General features: G+C 41.1%; 1 protein-coding gene across 6 annotated transcripts in view; it reads left to right on the top strand.

Annotated features, from left to right (window-relative positions):
* Positions 1–20,077, top strand: part of MEGF11 (multiple EGF like domains 11) — a 254,379-nt gene that overhangs the window by 178,163 nt on the left and 56,139 nt on the right. For all 6 annotated transcript variants that reach the window (XM_042875569.1, XM_042875567.1, XM_042875573.1 and 3 more), the window contains exon 11: positions 4,528–4,702. In XM_042875569.1, the coding sequence (XP_042731503.1) occupies positions 4,528–4,702 (175 nt within the window). The remainder of the gene's footprint in view (positions 1–4,527; positions 4,703–20,077) is intronic.

Here is a 20,077-nt window from a genome sequence, read left to right as displayed (position 1 = left end):
TGAGATCAGAAGGATAAGAGGATTCAGGCAGGTGGGACATTGAGTCCTTTCCCAGCTCTTTTCTCAATGTATGGTTATTCCTACATGCCACGTGCCTGACCTGTGCCTGGCTGCTGTCTGTTAGATACTTTTTATGCTTTCTGTCCCATCATGTGTTCATCAGCTTCACTTGCAGCATCCTCTGCTAAGATTTTATCTCTATTCCCTTAATAAATGAGTCTAGTCTCTCCATTGATAAAATCTCCCTTTTTCCTGCATCTTATCACTGCTGTTATGGAACAAAGAGATATCAGGAATCTGTAGATCTCTAAATGTTCTTTCATTCATTCGTGGTACTTCAGCTTTCCACTTTTCAGTGAGCTCCTCAGAGCACTGTCAATTTCTGAGCTGAGGAGTGTCAGAGTTGATGGAGTATGACCTTCTCTAAAGGCACTTCATATTCTGAACGCATCTTTTACTGATTGCTTAACCTGTCCCATACAGAACACTTTTCTTCCCAGCCTCCTCCTCCCCTGAATTTTTGTCTTCCAAAGTGATTCATTTCCTGACAGCCATCTATTTATCCATTTAAACTGTTGGCTGCTTGTTGAGATACCTACGAGTGCGGGATGATTTTATAAACCTTTGAAAGGTGAGGGAATCTTGCTTTTTGTCTGTCAGTGGTTTTGACTCATCTGATGTGGTTATTGCAGAGCTGGAACAGTAAGTTCTGGGGCCTTTGAGGAGCAGGTTGGAGAGGAATGTTAAGAAGGACACTATCAGCTTTCCTATTTCCACAGATCTATTTTAGTATCTGAAGAGACCAACCTGATCATCCAGTCTGATTATTATCTAAATATTGGAAAATCTGAAAGTAACAAGTTCTGCCCCCAAAGTAAGAACGCACTGGAATGAGGTTGGCTCTGTAAATGTGCTGAATTGAGAGACTCACTTTGGCTTCTTTAAAAGCAAGAGGGAGTTTGTAAGGGAGACAGAATGCAGTGTAGACACCAAAAGAGAGAAAATGCTCTTAAATAAGGGTTATTACAGCTATTTATTTAGATGAAATTACTTCTGCTAGTGTGTAAACTAAAAACTGAGAAATTCACTGGGAAGAAGTTGTTTTGACTGAGAGATGTGTGGAAAGCAAATGCAGAATTTGGAACAGACTGTACTGTCTGAAGTGTTTCTTTTCCCAATTTGCCTTAAGAAAGTTAAATTCCCTGGAGTGAAAGGAAACTGGTTTCCTGAAAATTAGATGTTTAAAAAAATTCAAAGGTCAAAAATGACTTTCTGCTTTTCAGTTCAGCTAGTGAATATAAAAAATAATAATCTTTTGTTACTGCAAATGTGACTCAAAAGCCAGGGAACGTACGGTTAGCTTCTGATCTGCAGCAACAGCCATGGAACAACTTCCTTCTCATGTTGTGTGCTGTGGACAGCTTCCAGTTTCCACCTCTGCTTGGCCCACTGCCAGAGAAACACTTGGCTGCTTGCACTCATTCTAGGTTTTCTACACTACTCCTTACTGTTATCCAAGGGATTTGAAGAAATAAAAATTGTTAAGATTCAATGCAAAATACTAATGCGTAATACTGCCAGACTCTTTCAAGATTAAGGTTTCTTTTCTGCTCACAGCAGTTGGAAAGCAGATGTTAGCATGTTTGCTTTTTGGGGTCCTTCCAAAAGCCCCAGCCCGTCCATTAAGAGGTGTGTATGTTAATGTCAGTTCATTGGTGGCATGGACCTTACATATGCCACCTTCTGTCCCGACAAAATGTTTTGTGGACCTGGAGAGGTACGGTCAGAACAGGAAGGGAGGAATTACACAAATCACATTTCTAATTCTATGTCCTATTCTTTGCTTACACTACTTTACTATTAACATTAATTTCAGTGCAGCTAACTTTTAGTTCATTGGCTAGGCTGGATGTATAGATGTTTGGATGGATAACAGATCCATTTCCTACCTATGGTTATGTCTTTGGGTACGTAGTTACAACACAGAATGTAAGTTTACAGAATACCCATATGGTAGGAGAGAAACATTCCTAACTCATGCATATATATGTTCATACACTATTTTGCATCATATCTGGTGCATAACTCTGCTAACTTTAACTAATGGAATAATTCACACGTACCAGAATATTAAAAACAGTAATAAAAACTTACTATCTAGTGACTTCAACTGCAGATCTTAAAAGGATTTCCAAAGGAGGAAAGGCATCATTTTACAGATGGAAAAGATGAAATACAGAATTGCATGGCCAAGATTCACTGGCAGAGTCAGGAATAGAACAGCTGTCTTCTGAATTTTGGTTAAGCAACTAAATTGCAGCTATCTTCAAGTTAGCACTGCATCTGGGCACTTCAATTGTCAGATGGTAAAACCGTCCTTTCTTTGAGGGGAAGATTACATGAGTGCAGGAACCCACAAACACACTGGGGTTTTCCTAGCTCATCACCTTATGAGGAAATAGAAGGTGGCATGGAAAGGGCACAACATGATCTTTTACTGGAGCTTGTTACAGAGTCCATGCCCATTTTTCCCACAGATTCTTCTGCAAAGTCTCTTTGGTTCACGCTGGTTATTCTAGTGCATGTTTGGATGATTGTTAGTTCTTAATAAATAGCCTGCATCCCATGCAAAAAAAAGCTGTCCATTTGGATGAAGAAAGCAGGCTGGGAGTAGAAATTCTTACTGAGCATAGCATTTTCAATTGAATTGTTATAGACTGATTCAAACTGCCACGGTCATATATTACATTTGAAAGATTTAATTTAGCAAACAGCTGCAGTTCTCGTGGAACCATATGATACATGCAATAGTAGTGAAAACAAAGAAAAAAAAAATCACTCTAAAACATTTCTTTAATGTTCAGCTTCTCCTCCTACTAGGTGATGATTAATAGACACAGAGGGGAAAAGAAGAGCTTTTATTATTTTCATCTAAATGTTAAGAGGTGCTGTGTGAACAACCATAATTTCAGGGACTGCTTTGTCAGAAGAATTTCATGGACAGTAGTTTGTTAAGCTGATGAATTGTTTTAATTACTCAGTCAAACACCATTTATGATGGAACACATGACACTCACAAAATTTGATCATTCTTAGCTGCAACAGTATGTGACTAACCTCTCGTACCAGTAATAGCCAGAAACATTCTTGAAAATTACATTCGATGAGGCTGCCTTGAAAATTAACATAAAGGATATTAATTTTATAGGTGTAAAGAAACCTATTTAGTCATGTTCGCAATACTAAACTATAGCAATAAATAATCATAAAGGAAAACAAACAGGTTCTGTGAAGCAGAAAAGAAGGAGGTAGGTCCATAGAGAGGTACCACTTTGCAGAACTCTCTCCTTTCTTGTTCTTAGAACGATAGAAAAAAACCCTGGCTTGTGGCAGTATTATTTCTCATCTCACACCGAGGGCCAGACAGCACTATTGAAGTGCAGTCTTGAAGTGCAGCAACCCCTGGGGCATTCTGAGCTCTCAGTGAAGCATTGCACTCCCACAATATGTGTTGCTTTGCCAAAGATCAGATCCCTCTCTATCCTCTCCTCTTTTCTCCCACCTTCTCATCAACTGCCTCACCTCCCCAGCCCCTGGTCCCCCTTCCCACAGCCCAGACACAGCTACATCCCCACACCAGCACTTCTCCAGCCTCCCCTTCCTGCTGCAGGGGAAAGTTAGTACCCTAAGTGAACCTGGGAGATGCTCTTTCTGTTTACAGAAGAGAAAATTGTGAGTAGTGTTTCGTAGCAGAAGGAATAATTATTCCAAGATTTCACCTCCAAAGATGTCTTCACTGGGACCAAGCATTGCCTGGTCTTATGGTCGTGAATTTTGTTTCTACTTCTCTCTCTATGAGCTGTCACAAGTGTGGAATTGTCTGAATAGCAATGAAAGCCAGAGGATTCATGGTGGGCAGCAATGCTCATTATTCACCGTACAAAGGAACCTGACTCTTTTCCCTGCACAGCTGAAGTTTAGTCTCAGGGCTCCTGTTGACTCCTGCCCTGAATAAATTCTTGCTCAGGCTCAGTTAGTGATCAGTTCAGTTCGCTATAGCTGAATATTCCCTGCAAAAGTATTTTTCCAAAGGACACGTTTCCCTTCCAAGTACTTTCCTTTCTACTTCTCCCTCCTGTAAAGTTTGGTGAACATCTTTAACTGAACGTATTTCACGCAAATAGTGTGGCATACACAGGGCTTAATTGTGATGTGGTTCATGTCAGTAACCCAAGTCACGCTGATCTGAGAACAAAAACATAAATGTAATGGGTGCAGGGACAGGTCCCAGGTGTTTGGAGGTGACCCAGCAGACTGGTACTTGGCTTCATATTCTGTGGCTGCATTGCCTGTTTGGTATGGCTGCTTGTGTTTACCATCCTGAGCAGTTCTCAGGTTTGTTCTGCTCTTGGTGAAACTCTTGCTGGTGTTGCACCTGAAATGTTCTACTGAGATGTCCTTACAGTTCATAGACTTTATTTTTTCTTCCGCATTCACATCTCACTGATGTCTGCTTGTCTTCATTAGTTGCCATCCATTGTCTGGAGAATGTAGCTGCAAAGCTGGCTGGGCTGGACTGTACTGCAATGAGACCTGTCCCCCCGGGTACCATGGCGAAGGCTGCCAGCTGACCTGCTCATGTGAGAATGGTGCAGACTGCGACAGCATCACTGGGAAGTGTACGTGTGCACCAGGATACATGGTAAGTGGGAGCTGGGGGTCATGGGGCATGGCGTAAGGCGCCCGCAGAAAAGTAAAGAAGATTTTAATCTCATTTCAACTAATATTTTCTCAAAAAGCAGCAAAACACAGGTTGCTTTTCCCCTTTCCGTTGTAAGTCCATATAATTCTCCTTTGAGCAGTGTCAACATACTACTGCTGGTTATTTATTTAACATCAGCATTGTAAGTTCATTACTGTTGTAAGCATAAATACATCATTTCCTATCTTACATTCTAAGTCAAGATATAACAAAAAAGATGTCAGATTATTGTCTGCTTAGAAGAGCAGAAAAAGAATTCTCTTGGCCTTTCAGCATGTTCCTTGTCAGTCACACTGTGATTTTAATAGATGAAGATTTTTTTTATGTTACAAATGATAGAGCAATTTATGTCTTTTCTGAATATATATGGCAGGTGTCTTTTACCTGAGCATCAGAACGAACCTCAGACACTCTGTGGTAAACAACCATTATATTTTATAGATGAGATATAAAATGGCTGAAGAAATCAGCCACGATGAAACAACAGAAGGAAAGTATCCTGAGGAATAGAATAAAATTCCAAATTAATGATTTCCAGGTTGCAATATAAAGTGGTAGGATATGAATCCAGGCGTCCAGTCCTGCTGCAGCTGGGCTAATGGAATTCTTGATAGTAAACTTCTTGGTCAGGTTTACTCAACTCTACATTCACAAGCAAAGTACTTCTTTCACTTTACTTCAGGAACAGGCCATGGAGCAGATCTGCTGGTTATCTTTAAGAAGCAGCGCTTCCAAAAGGAAAAAGTTATTTTCAGGAGATATTCTGCCACAGCTTTGCTAGAAGCTGTCTTTCTCTATTTTGTGTCCTTACTTTTATATGAGTTATGGCTTAGAGTCACTTTTGTTCTTTGCTCCATGTCAAAATCTGAATCTGAATATTGGAGATTCCATCCAGTTTCCAGGGGTTCTCTCAGGTTGGGTATAAATAGACTTATTTAGACATGAGGGCTAGGACTGTAAAAAGTGTGCAAGACAGCAGTGCTGTTTAAATACAAAAAAAAAAAAAAAAAAAAAGAGGAATAAAAGAGGAATAAAAGAGCTTTGAGGTTTAATTCCCCACTTGTTTATACTGATAGAAACAAGAATTTATCTTGTCTGCACACCAGTGGTACACACAGGTATTAATATAGAGAAATGGATGAAGGCAGAAGCGTGTAAGTAACAAATGCAAAATCAAATGGTACCAATATCCTCTTTCTTATCAGGAATGCTGTTCAAGTATGCAGCACAAGAATATTTTGGGACCCTTTACTGTATACATGTTAAAAAACCCACTGTTTGTCCAATATATATAGTTCCAAGACAGTGTTATTGCAGCTGTGAAGCCTGGGAAGGAGATTCCTATTGCATTGCTTCAAAATAATATTTAATCTCATAATAAAGAGCTTTCTTGCATTGACATTTAAACAGCTTGGTTATTGAGGATAGCTCTATAATCACTGAAGCATATTTAGGCATTAGTATCATTGCTCTCTCGTAATATACTATAATCTCTGGCAATTAGTCCATGAGGGGAAGTAAAGCCTTGAAATTGCTAATTTATTGCCTCTGAAGCATATTTGTCATTTGTATGCATGCCAGATGACTTGAGTTGCAATAGTTCTTTCAAATGCTAGGGAACACAGGCTGTAAAGAAGAGTTGACAGGAACCTTTCCTTCCTGCCCTGCAACAGCCATGTTGTGCTGCACTGCTCTGCTGCGTGGGCAGGGAAAGGCATCAGCACTGCTGACTGGCACAGGGAGGGTGGGAAAGGTGCCGTGGGTCAGCACCCATTCCAGCTTGAAGCGCCATGCTCAAGACTGGGCTTTGCCTTCAGGTATGTATGTGTGCCTCTTGCTGAGGCAGTGGGGAGCTCTGCCTGCAGGTAGAATTTTGCCCTTGAATTCAGCTAGCCTGCAAGCAAATGCAGTGTCTGTTCTTGAATGCAGGACGTCTCTTCTGGCAGCACTGACAATAGAGTGCTGATAGATGCTAATGCAGAACTGGGCAGAGCTAATTATTCAGAAAAGCCCTAAATGAGTCCCTCTTGCTTTTTAAAGCATGAAGCTTGGCCGATGCAGCTACAGGGTCAGAAATCTTGACATATGTTTGGAAAGCATATAGTGAGATCAGCATCTTACATTTCATAGAAACACGGGAGCTTATATAGTCGAGCAGGGTGATGTGTTTTTTACTAAGAGAGAAGGAAGAGGGCATAATGGAATGTAGGATGCAACTGCAAAATAGAATTGCAAAGGCATAGGGATTGGACCCATAGGACTTCAGGGTTACTGGATGGCTAGAAAAGACAGTGACCAAGAAATCACAGTCTCCTCCTGACAAAGCACTCCTCCAGCCCACTTGTCTTGCACAGATGGCTTGTCTTTTAACAGTGCCCTGCCTCCGTTGTGTCAGGGCAGCTGGGCTGGGTTTCAGAATGAATCATCTGCGATCGCAGCCAAAACAGGGACATTTTGTTGGGATGCAGAACAAGCCATGAAAAACACAAAGCATCTGGTCACCTTTATTAAATGTATTAAGTGAAAAGGCAGCCATCCCATAGGTTGAAATGTACGTGTGCTGAGCACCTAATTTTTTGGAAGCTAAGCAGATTCAAGTTTTAAAATGAAAAAGTACATTGTAGCTCAGAAAATAATACATTATTTATTAGCTTTGACATTTCCAAAAATTCAAATGCCAAAGCTAAGTATTGGTGAGCTTGCAGTTTTGGATAGAATCTCAAAACCTTTTATGTCTTCTTTTTTTTTTTTTTAAATGAATATGTTGGGTCAGACTCGCCATCCAAACTTGTACATACCTAGCTCCAAAAACAAACTACACTGGTGTAAAGGTGTTACTGGGTGTCTGTACAGGTTATTTGTATGAGACTATGCTCAAATGAGGGAATTGCAGTGTTGTAACTGTGGAACTGGGTGTACTCTCACAATGGGGAAGTGCAGCATTTTAACTGCAGACACCACATGTAGTTTTGTCTGAAGAAGAAACTGAGAAATTAGAATGATTTTCACTATTTCAGCCAAAAAAACATAGTTTTTGGAGGCAGCCTACATGACAATGAAACTAAGATAACAGGAGCAAAGGAGATACAACAAAATCTTTCCCCAAATCCTAGAGCACACCCAGAGCTACTCCCCTTATGCCCTGGCAAAAGAGCCCATGCTGCTGCAAAGACTGTGCTTACTGCATCTCACTTGTACCAGGAGGTTAAGGGGTTGTGTCTGTTTAATTAATATGATTGCAGGGAATCATCATGCCAAGAATACCAATAAGGCCAATAGAGCACTTCCCTGAAACTTGTATTTTTTAAACATTTGAGGATTTCCTCTTAGTACTCGTGTGATGAATTGCCAGTAATGCTTTTCTGAAAAGTGGTTTTGAAAAGCCATTCTGCTGCCGTCTCATTTGTGGCAAAAAGGAATCTGATGAAGCACGCACAGGGACAACTCAAAGATTACCCTTAAAAAGCAGAGAGGGAAATTCTGGACAGGTGGAAATTGGATCCTCTCTCCCACACGCAAACAGTCACTCCTTGCAATAAATTCCTGGGATGCAATTATGGGGGTGGTGAGAGGAGTAACGCTAACTTGCACATCCCCCTCCTTCCAAATTCCGATCTCAGATGCTCTTTTACAAGTCCGCTGAGTTCTGTTGTACTGTAAGAATGCAAAAGAAATCAGGATTTGGCCTGTCCTCTCTTCTTTTGGTTTTGATTCATTGAATTTTATTCCCGTAATTCAATAAATGTGTTGAAGAAGGCCAGAGAGTATGAATTAAGAATGACAGGAGACCACAGGAATCCTGACCTTCTGTCTCACAACCAACCCCCTGCCCATACCTATCAGCTTTCTAGCTTCTGAAATCATTATAGGTGCTATTGAAATACATCTGGATTCACCCTCTCCACTGCACACCTAATTGCAGCTTTCTTGAGAACAGGAGCTATCTAGAGACCTCGTTTCATGATATGCCTTTGTTTCTTTATGGATGCTTTGTTTTGTTCCTTTGGAAAATGTGTTTAACTTCAGATGCTTTCATTCTGTCTATTGTAGCAAGAATGAAGTAATGAAGAAAGTAAAGAATGAAGTAATATGTAGTAAAAAAATTTCTCAGCCTGGGACACTAAGAAAACTTTAACACTTACCTGTGGAATGTGTGGTCAGCTTTACTTTGGTGGGCACTTAGGTCTATATTTCACACCTAGGTGACAGAACTTGTATTACTTTAAAGAGTTCATCTATTTATGCTGCTAGTTTTTGAAGACCTGTCTGCTTTTATTGAACCCCGCTTGCTGGCAAGCAAAGCTACTAGCACTTCATCACCAAAATGAAAGAATTCATTCTGACATTTTTCTATTCCTTGACTATACTGGTAGATCCCATGAAAGCTGATTCCTGTATCTCACAGTGCAGGAAGGGGTGGAAACTGCAGGAGAGAGAAACTCTTACTAGATTTTTCAGCTTTTGGAATGTCACTTGGATTCTTAAAACTTCCCAAGATGAATCCCAGCTCTGTACATCTCTTGTCATTTGCATCTTTTGTTGACATTGCATCAAAATTGCCTTTCAAATGTATCCTTATGTAAGTGCTAATGTATATATATCCTCGCTGAGCTCAGTGAGAATCTGTACACTCAAAGACTGAAACACAGGCTTAATTTGAGTCTATAAATACAAACTTTGCCTATGTGCCAGAGTTCCTCAGTGTAATATTTTCTCTGCCACAGGAGTACAAATTACTTCCCACGTGCACGCCTGCATATTGGACTGAGTTGTCTTCTGTAACTTAATCATGAACAATTGCTCAAATATTCAGTAAAAATAAGTGTATATTGCATTGCTACAAACCCATTCAAATGCATGGCAAATGCATGGCCAACTTTCTAAGAGGTAATCTCTCCATCAGTACAAATACATGCAGTATCAGAGCAGTCTAATTTTGCCCCATGCCTGCCCAGTGAGTAAACTGACCAATTTACCTTGCTGTAGACATGAGGAAGATTATAATTTTGTTTTACCTATGGAGGTCATAGGGAGCTTAAAGGTACAGTCTGTTGAGTATTCCAGCCATGACTGATTTCCTTCTGGGACATCTCTTGTTCCTTGAAAAAAGCATACAGGAGAGAAGAAACAGTCTGTCCTTCTATATTAAAAAAAAATTTAACCTGCTCTCTGGTCCTACACCTTTAAAATTCTCTCTGTTACCTAAAAGAATAATAATAAAAAAAAAGAATAAAGAATACATAGAATGGAGCACCTTATCTTATCTTCAGCTGAATTTTCCCTGAAGGACCAAAATCTCAGGTAGGTCTGAAGGAATTTAAAGAATCAATGGCTGTGGCTGTTTTCTAAACACTCAAGGTGATAAAAACAACTTTATCAGAATATTCCCTCTCTTCTACATATTTGCTTTCATCTTTATTTTAAATGTATCATCCTTCACCACTTCAGAAAGAAGCAGGAAAAAATGAATGAGGCTTCTTTCTCTTGCAAGTCACTGGTTCAATAATAAAGTTATTTTATAAATTTCACTAAATTCTTAACATAAAGAAGTGAACCTAAGGTTGGAGATAGTGAATCTGTTTTGGGGGCTTTAACTCATTTAAATGATCTGTTTCTCTTTGAGATAATTCCAAATGTGCTTCAGTGGAAGCTCATTGCTGAGCAACAGGGCACCTCATCAAAAAGGTTTCAAAAGAAAAGGCGAGGGGAAAAAATCTTCAATGGAGCCTGCATCCTTTTATCCTTGATTTACTGAGCATATCAGTTACCCCCCTTTGTTAAGAGCCCTTTTCATTTATAGGTATAAAATAAATCCAGCCATTTCATCAAGATGTTCTTGTTACCAATCACCAGTATAAATTTTACTTGCTGTAGGAGGGGAAAAGGTTTTGTGGCACAGCAGTTGTCCAATTAGCTGGAGTATCACAGGCAACAAAAACAGTTTGCCCAGTCTCATTTCATGAATTACCTATTCGTACAAGGAAGATGCATTTTCTTCTTCTGGTTTCCTATTTTATTCATAATCCAATGTTTCACTGCCATTGAGAATAGCTAGTTGTAGTGGCACTGGGTATAGGAGAAGGCATCCATACTGTGCAGGTGGGTTTGAGCTGAGCGTGGGTGGTAATTTGCAGTGAGATAATTAGTAATCAATAATGAAAACAACACAAGTTTTCCTATATGAAGCAGAACTAAAAAAAGCCTTGTTTTCCATAGATTTATGTGCTTAGGTCTCTGGCTTTTCCTATCCTGCTGCAGTAACCTGTCTCTGTCAGGTCCCCTATGACACATTAGCTAGCAAAGACTGCTCAGGTGAGCTCATGGACACTAAATCAACACAATCCCCTCCCTGCATAAAGGTACCATGCATCATATTCCCTAAGAAGGAATGGAATTTGCCTGAGCAAAGACTGAATATTAAGGCAGGGTAAAACATCAAATTCTGTTATAAAATGGAGGATGTAACTGTGCCCTGGAAAACTGTGTTGGGTCGAGTTAAAAATGATATTTATGTGGTGCTTGAAAAGTGGCTAAAGACAAAAATGCTATTAACTGTGGAAATATAAGTCACAATAACAGTCAAATCCCCTGCACTGACTATGGCTGCGTGCTGGAACTCCCTTACCTGGTTCTGGTCTTTTGGAATGTATTCTCCTTGCAAAGTGCATTTCCTTGGTGGCTTCTAGATGAAGATAAGTCTGAAAACTCATCTGATAAATTTTAAGCTTACGAAAAACTTCACAAGTGGATGTGGAACAAGTAGCAGATCTAAAGCAGGCAGCAAAAAAACACTTCTGCTTCATTCAGCCTAATTAAGGGTGAGCTGGAAATTTTTTTCTTGAAATGGAAGAACTCTCACGATCTAGTTGAATGGAAGGTTTTTCTCTATCAGCTGTGCTGCAGCTGGAAGCTCTGAGTTTATTAGCATACATCAAAACATCACGTGCCCTGTGTTTTGGTTCATTCTCACATAAATAGAGATGGGCAGGAGTCACTTGTACTCACCTATGTGAGTTGTTGTGTACCCCTTTTCACTGATGACAACTGAACTGTCCCACCTGTTTATGCATACAGCAGTATATATTTATGTCCATAAAACAGCTGTACTTTTATTTTTGTAGACCACAGGGAATAAATTCAGGCTATAGAGTTTTGCATCCCTAGGTTACAAGGTCTGATCCAGGCCAGGTCAGTACAGATTGAAAATTATCTTCTCTTGGCTGTGCAGCGGCTTGCATGAAATGACTTTGGTCTCAATCCAGCTCCCTGTGGATAAGTATGTACATCACAAACCCCATTTCTATCAGCAGTGACTGGCAAATTCGCTGGCACTCTGAGCCATTTTACCATTTTACCTTCACAAACCACTGCTTCAGGTCAGGCTTGGTGGCATGACTGCATGATCCATTTCAAAATCCCCCACAGGACTTTTTCTAAGGGGGAAAGTGCGGGTACTTTGAGATTTCACAGTGGCACCCTTCATAAGCGCTGCATTCAACCCAGATTGTACTGCTTCTTTGTGCAATGGCAGGTGCCTTTCTGGAAAGTCAGTCTGCCTCTGAGATGGCCCTGCTTCATGTAGGCTAGGAAACAATGAGCAGCACCGCAGTGCGATGGAACTGGTGGGCTAAACCCAGTATTTCAATAGCAGCTCACAGATGGATTCTTCTGGCTCTGCTGTAGGAGAAGATATCCTACATTCAGAACCCAACAGGGAAGGTCATTATGGGGAGACCTCCTGTGTACTCCCAGGCTTTCAGAATAAGCCGCTCCCCTATTGATTTTTGTATCAATGAACCAGGTGCTTGCTGTCTATTAGGCTTGTTGGCTCTCTCCCCCCGGAGCTCCTATTGACCAATTAGACATTTCTGCTGGAGCAGTGGCAGCCACAGCGTTCAGGAGCCTGTGTTTTCCTAAACCCTAACAGCACTCATGTGAGCAGCTGGCTGCATGAGCCATAGGGAGGGGTCTTCTTGCACTTCAGGGCATCTGTTGTGTGCTGACCTATTGTACTGGTGTATTTAGCAAGGTCACAGGGTGCACAAGGCACAGTGGATCTCCCTCAGTTTTGGAAACTGCATCCCTTTCTTTGAAATCAGTGGATTCTTTTGAGATCATTTTATGAACTACTTCTATTTCATTTTGCTTACTCTCTGTTATCAGTGTGTAAGCTCCAGAAATTGTCTGTGAAAGCTCAAATTCTCCTTTGTCAGCCCAAGTTTACCTGAACAACACTGCTAGTTCCAATAGGATTGTCCCAGATATACAAGAGTGGAATTTGTCTCAGTGACTGCCTCTGCTAATGAGAGCTGATTCAGTTACACACCGTGTGTATAATTTGATAAGAACTGTAAACAAGTCCCAGGTCTCTTCCACTTTCTTCTTATATTTACTTTTACTTCTGGGCTCTGCTGCAGTTTTATTTACCTGAATAATTCCAAAGTTTTCATAAGTGGGTCCAAAGGAAGCAGCTTCACGTAGAAACCTGAAATGTCTCTGTCTTTGTTATTAGCTGACATATTTCCTGTATTTTATCCTTAATTGGCAATGTGTCTGTGTCAAATTGCATTTCTGTTTCTGTAGCCTCATTCATTGTCACTGGAGCTCAGTATCCTGTTCAGACTGAGTCATTTGATCTGAATTTTGCAGAGGAATAAACTGCCTGCCAATAGCAGTGTCTCTATCCATCTATTAAGCTTATAAATGTGTATAGCCTTATCCACACTATCTGTGGATCTATGCATAGAAATGCTGGTAGCTGATTCTCTTGGTAGTTCAAATTGCAAACGAACTTTATTAAAGCCACCTAAGTATAGGATTTAAGTCACTGGTTTGCTTTGCATTTTATTTTCTGTCTATCTACACTGCAAAAGAATGAGTGAAGTTTTATCCTTTAAGATCAGACATGTGTAAGTGGGAAATCCGGGTGTGCTTTTTATGCCAAAGAGCAACTGAACTTCTAACAGATACCGGCCTCTTGCTTTTGGTTTTTGGTTTTAGGAAATGTGTGAAAATGTGAAGAGGACATCTGTTCATCTGCTTGTCTGTGATTGCCAGGTTATTTACCAGCTTTTCAAAAGCTGTATCACAAACCTAATTAGCTTAAAGCTGACATGAAGCGTTATTCATTTCATGCCATAAAGCATCTTTTCCACCTATGTGGATGGTTTCCTTTTTTTGCTTTAGTCCTTCCACATGTGGATGATGCAGCTCAGAGCCCATGTCAGCTGTGGGTGTCAGCGTCGTCAGCCCATGTTCACCACCCACAGCACTGCTTCTGTCACTTCAGTGCCCTTAGCAAGAGAGCAGCTGAGGATAGCTGCTGCATGCAGCACATTTAACACCTCCTGGATTCGGTCCATTCAGTCTGCATGGACAGGAGCTCGGGCATGCACTGATGTGCTGAACTTTGGCAGCTTCTGCTGCAGAAAGATGCAGGTCTCAGCTAGTGGCCACAGTGATCGGTGCAGGCAGTGTGGGAGGGGAGTTTAGATGTAAGACTGTGCTTGGACATTATTATAGTACAGCTATAGAAGAATGCTAAAAGAAAGTTTGTATGTAGTGCTGAATTGTTGGCATGGCCAAACACTAATGGCAGATTTGCAGAATAGATTCATGCTATTGAATGACTGGGTTAGGTGAAAGTTGGTGTTCAAAAAGACAAAGTAATAGACAAGGGGGAAATAACTTTAAATAAGTACCCAAAAAGTGAAAATCGAATTTAATTACTACCACTCGTGGAAAAAGATCAGGTAACCACAGCGGATGGTTTTCTGAAAAACTCAAATGAGTGCTCATCACCAGTCAACAAACCAACCAACCCAGAGCACCAGACTGAATAGTTAGAATGACCAGGAAGAGAACAAAACAGGAGAGAAAAAACATTTTTGTGCTATTGTATAAATCTATAATGTATCTAAATCTCAAATTACTGCTTACAGCTTGTCTGATTGCTGCTTATGGAGGATATAATGGAAGTAGCAAATGGTGACAAAGATCATCTTTTACATGGAATAGCTTCTATACAAAGAGTGACTCGATAAACTAGAGCTGGGCTCAGAAAACAGATGGCTGAGGAGCGATGTGATAGAGATCTATGGAACTGTGGACGGTGCATAGAACACGAACAAGGAATGATTATTTACTATTTCTAATAACACGGGAACAAGGGGCAAGCAATTAAATGATTGCACAGCAGGTTGAAAGACAAAGATAGTGCTTTTCACAGAATGTGTAATTAAATTGTGAAATGGCTCCCATAAAATGAGAATAAAAGAGTGGGATGATTTTGCTTAGAAAAGGGGTCACCAAGGGTAGCTATGTGAGAGGTCCCTTACATCACAGGGAGGAGGAAGAAGGAATGCCTGTTTGCCATTTATAACAATATAAGAAACTTCCCAATTAAAACCAGGCAGTGGTTTGAAGCAAACAAATAAACATAATTTTTCTCCTTTGTATTTATAATTAAACTGTGGATCTTCTTGCCAGAGGATGTCATATAAGCTGAAAGTATAAATGATACCTTTTATTCCCTGTTTTTGCTAATGTCCTTTCTGCAGAGTTGTTCAGACTTGTCAGCCAGAGCCAAACTGACTATGGCAAAAATGCCAGGAGGCCACAGTCATTGTACAGGACAGGTCTTGGACAATGCCGCTCAGACAGATCAGGAACCATCTCTGATTTCCAGACAAGGGTACTCCCAGAAAACAACTGGTGCAGAATTAGCCAGTTCTGAACTGCTCTGAAGTGCTTCTCCGTATTTTGAAATGGCTTAGTTGCCCACTGTCTGGTCAGATCAGCCTCCAAACTGATCTGTTCTGCCCACATGTGGGAAAGAAAATGACGGAACTACACTTAGCATGTCAGAATCTTGTCGGATGGTTGGCCTTAACTGGTGATACGAGGGGATCTGAGTGACCTTGTTGTGGCTCCTTTGCTGAACAGGGCCAAGTGATCTGTTGTCGTTCTCTAGCAGGATCTGTCCTAAACAGGTAGAGAGACAGAAAATGGAACAGCCAGAGCAGTTTCCTTTTTCTTACTCCCACATAATTTGTAACTATGCAGCCACATCTGGTGAAGGATGGTCATAGCTCAAAGGTCTCTGTGCCCCCAGAGTGGTTCTGGCACGGGCAGGGGCAGCATCAGGTCAGGGTTGTCCCTTTTCCATAATGCTAACTCCAACTTTCTCCATCTGAAATAGCAGAAGAAAACAGCTTTTTTTCTGTCTTTAGCTGTAGTGTTGAAGGTCTGGTTCTGTCCCATGGCTTGGACACAAGTAGTTTGTGGAGTACATCTTGAAGAGCACATCTAGTATATGTTTCTCATGCATTTAAATATTTTCCACCAACTTGAAATAAGCCACATTATGCCTGGGTCATTTTACCTTTTGGGACATTTAATGATATGCCCATGTTTTTTGGAGCATTTTGGAATGGCAGCTGATTAAAGTTGATTATGGTAGCAGCAATGAGCCCTGCAGATGTTTGATTCCATATGACTTCCCCAGAGCTGAGTTTAAAATATCCTGGCTCACCTGAATAAATCTAAAATGGACCTATTCCAGATTTAAATTGCTTTAACTATCACAGGACCTGGTTATCCAGCTGGCCCCATAATGTATAGTAGTAATCCTCCCGATACAGACATGACTGACCTGCCTTGATAATATATCTTCCCATTAACTCAATCTAAACCCATGTATTATAGATGTTTTCATTTCTCCCTGAAATATCTCTTCCATAAACAATCTCCACAGCTCTTCTGTGAACAGAATTAGGAGTTGTTTTAGCACCTTGCCCTCACGCAGCCAGCTGCTGGGGCTGCCCGAGCTCTGTGCACCCATCTGATTTAGCCTCTGCTGTGTTTTTTGTCCTCTGCGTGGCTCTATTGCTTGTACTCCATTAATGACTGCCTGGGGGAGGCTGTCCTCTCAGGTGTATCACCGCCTCACCAGGCGAAATGTCCCAAGGAAATGATGTAGGAGTTGTTTCACCCAGTGTAAATCCAATCTTCTATTTTTGGAGAGGTCCCTCACGGATAAATGTGTTTTGTGATATTTTATTAGGTGAAAAGTGCTGACTGTATTAAAAAATCTTGTTCAGAGGTTGATGATCATCTTTTTTACTTTCCACACTACTTTCCTTGTGAATACATTTAATTATATGAGGCTGCATTCATTGCCTCCCTGCCACTGAAGTGCTCTGCAGTTAAGGTCTAAGTACTGAGCCAGGCAGATACTCAAGTGCTGTAAAGTTAGTCTCCATTTCTTTTTGCCAGCAAGTGTTACATTGATTTACAGAGTGGGGGTCTTCCTGCTTCTTTATTGAAGTCTTTTTCTTATTTTAATGCCCATATTTAGGTGGCTTGAATAGCAGAAATGGATTATTTTAATTGCAGATAACTGGCTGATATTGGGCATATATTTAATGCAAACTAGAAAACTGTTCCCTTGTGCTGAGGGGGATTACAGTGCTCACTGACAGAAATCCAGCTCAGGCTTGCTGTTTAGTATGAAAAAATCCATTTTTTTTAATGAAAGCTTTATTTCTGTTTGTTTTTACTTCATTTCATGGAACCAAAAAAAAAAAAAAAAAAAAAGCCCAAACCCTCATGAAAGTGGGATTTGCTGCCTTTGTTCTTACAGAGTACTGCTGTGTTACAGCAGTTTTGCTGTGCAGGGCATGGTTCCTTTTGGATATACAAGCTTTACAGCTTGGGGAGCTGAGATGCTGGAGGAGGTGGGCAGTAGGGTTCTGCACACCCTCCACCTCAAAAGATGAGACCCAGCCCACAGACAGCCTGATAGTTTTTCTGTGGGGGTTTGCTGCATGTGGATCATGCAGGGAAAACCTCTCTTATGCCTGGAAGGGTGCGGTGGGGATGGTCAGTGGTTGGACTTGGTGATCTTAGTGTTCTTTTCCAACCTGAGTGATTCTGTGACTCCGTGATGCTTTGCAGTTCTGCACATGCAGACATGGTGCCCCTGCTGAAAGGCTGCACAAGTTCTCCATAGGTACAAATTATTCCTCAGGTGGCCAAATCCCACTCAAAGCCTTTTCTAAGCCGTGTCCCAAGGCTTCCCAGGTCCTGCTCTGTGCGGTGGGAGGTTCCTTCTGGGCAGTGGGATAGCAGCTGTTGCACAGAAAACCACACAGCTGGGAAGACTAGGTTGAGTAATCCTTATTTTTGAAGCAGAAATAACCCAAGTATACTGTTATTGTACCTTGGCTCAATTTTGGGGCTGTGCAAATGGAAAACATAGGAACCACAACGGAGGAACATCAGGCTTAGGAGCCCTGAAAAGAGAATCTGGCTCAGTTTTTTTTTACTGAGGCAGTAATATGCATTATGCCACTAGCAGCCTGTGGCAGAATCGAACCCATGGCACACACTCTTGGGTTTGCAAAATAGGAATCCACCAAATTCAGCCATATTTTGTACAAAAAAATTGGAAAGTAATAAATCACAAGTGCTTTTGAGGTAATCTGTGCTCCCCTCCCAGCCCCTGCTGCATAACAAAGGCTTTGGCCACAAGCAGGGAAATGAAGTTGGCACCTCAGATTCAGATCTGCTGGATTTGTGCACGTGTGCATGTCAGCTCTCCGTATACTTTTTAGCAAGATTGAAAATGCATTTTATTTTATTTATCTTTTTAATACTGTCGAATAAAAAGTTTACAATACTCTTAGTTACTAATCTATATGACCAGCATTTCTCGTGTGCATGTTTCACTGGATACTTCTGATCAAACACCAAATTCAAGAATTATTATCAGCATGACTAATTTTGAACTTGGCATTTACTGTGAAATTTACTGTGTTCATTACCATATTAGCACAAATTCCGAGGTGAAATAAAATGCTGACATCCATGTGTAGAAATGTTTGTAAATCACTGGAAGATTTTGGGAAGAGGACAGCCAAAGGTAGCTGTGCTTCGCCCTCCTGACATGTCCCAAGTCCTATGGTATCCAGAGAGGGCTGGGATGCCACCAAAGTGCAGATTGGGAAAAGTTTTGCTGTTGACTATTAGAAATATTTAATGACTTAATTTAGGACTTCAGCATTCAGGACTGCAGAGGGTCTTTGGGTGAGTCATGAGGTTGGGACTTAAAATGTCACTTTTTAAACACAAGAAGGGCTCCTTCCCTTTCTGCTTTACTCTGTCTTCTTCCACGAAAGGGGAGAATGGAAAAGGAGACTGAATAAGGTCATCAGTGGTTTCATTGTGCCATTTTAGATGTGTATCAGATTCTAGAGCCGCTACATCACATAACGTTATGAAATGGGCAAAGGAACATTTGTCAGTTCTTAGTAACACTGATTACCTGCAAACTGAAAGCCTGACTTGTTCCGGGCACAAGATCCCTCCCCAAACTTTTTGCTGCATTATATCGTTGCCACCAATAATAGCATCTGCAGGGAGTAATTAGTGACACCCACAGGGGAAAGGAATTCTGCCAGAGGACATCATTATGTCTGAAAACCAAAGATGCTCTGTAGTAAGGTCACGAATAAATTGCTTGAGCTGAGGGTAGAGGAGAAGACCAGTAAAACTACAAAGTTTCCTACTGCTGCTGGTACACTTATGACGAACACGTTTAATTTGCACTGGAACACCATTAGGGAAATTAGTTTGTTCTGCCAGTTTGTGCTGCTGGATACCATATGTTTACCTTGAGGGAATGTTTGTGGAGTTATGTTGGGTTAATGGTAAATGTCACAATTAAATAAGTAAATATACAGAAGTGTATCTGTGACCTGCACCGGTGCACAGACGCTGTACCAGCACACCGGTGTGCCACGTTCCATGTGTACATACAAATATGTGCTTTCAGGTACTAAGTCCATACAGATCAGCTTATCAGGACACACAGACATCAGGCACAACCAGCACCTGCCTTGTTTTTCTCTCTGATCTGTTTACGGGCGCATGCATACAGCTGTGCCCGTCCCCATTCCATTCCATCACTGCGAGCTGCAAGCGCTGAGCTCGCCCTGCTGCAGGTGGCAGTGCTAATTCACCTGGCACAGAGCAAGGCAAGGGAAGAGCAGGTCAGATACCACATTAAAACCTCGGACCACGTGGAGTCCCTTTCCAGTTTACCAGAATTTCCAGTGTTGCCTTTTGCTGTTGCCAGCCCCCTCCAATATTCTGCAGAGGTGCCAAGAGTTTGCAGCACCTCCATAGATTAAACTTTAAGAACACTCAGCCCAACCTGTCGCAGAGGTCTTTATCATGCAAACTTGACGCCAAGTTCAATAGCAGTCCTGTTAGTCTTCTGCATTGCAGAGGCCTTGAAAAATTGATTTTCTG

Source organism: Lagopus leucura, unplaced genomic scaffold, assembly GCF_019238085.1.
Source record: "Lagopus leucura isolate 7727_CA_CO unplaced genomic scaffold, USGS_WTPT01 Super-Scaffold_100015, whole genome shotgun sequence".
Classification (NCBI taxonomy): Eukaryota; Metazoa; Chordata; class Aves; order Galliformes; family Phasianidae; genus Lagopus; species Lagopus leucura.
The sequence above is the reverse complement of the archived record's forward strand: the minus strand, read 5'-3'. Positions and strand labels throughout refer to the sequence as shown.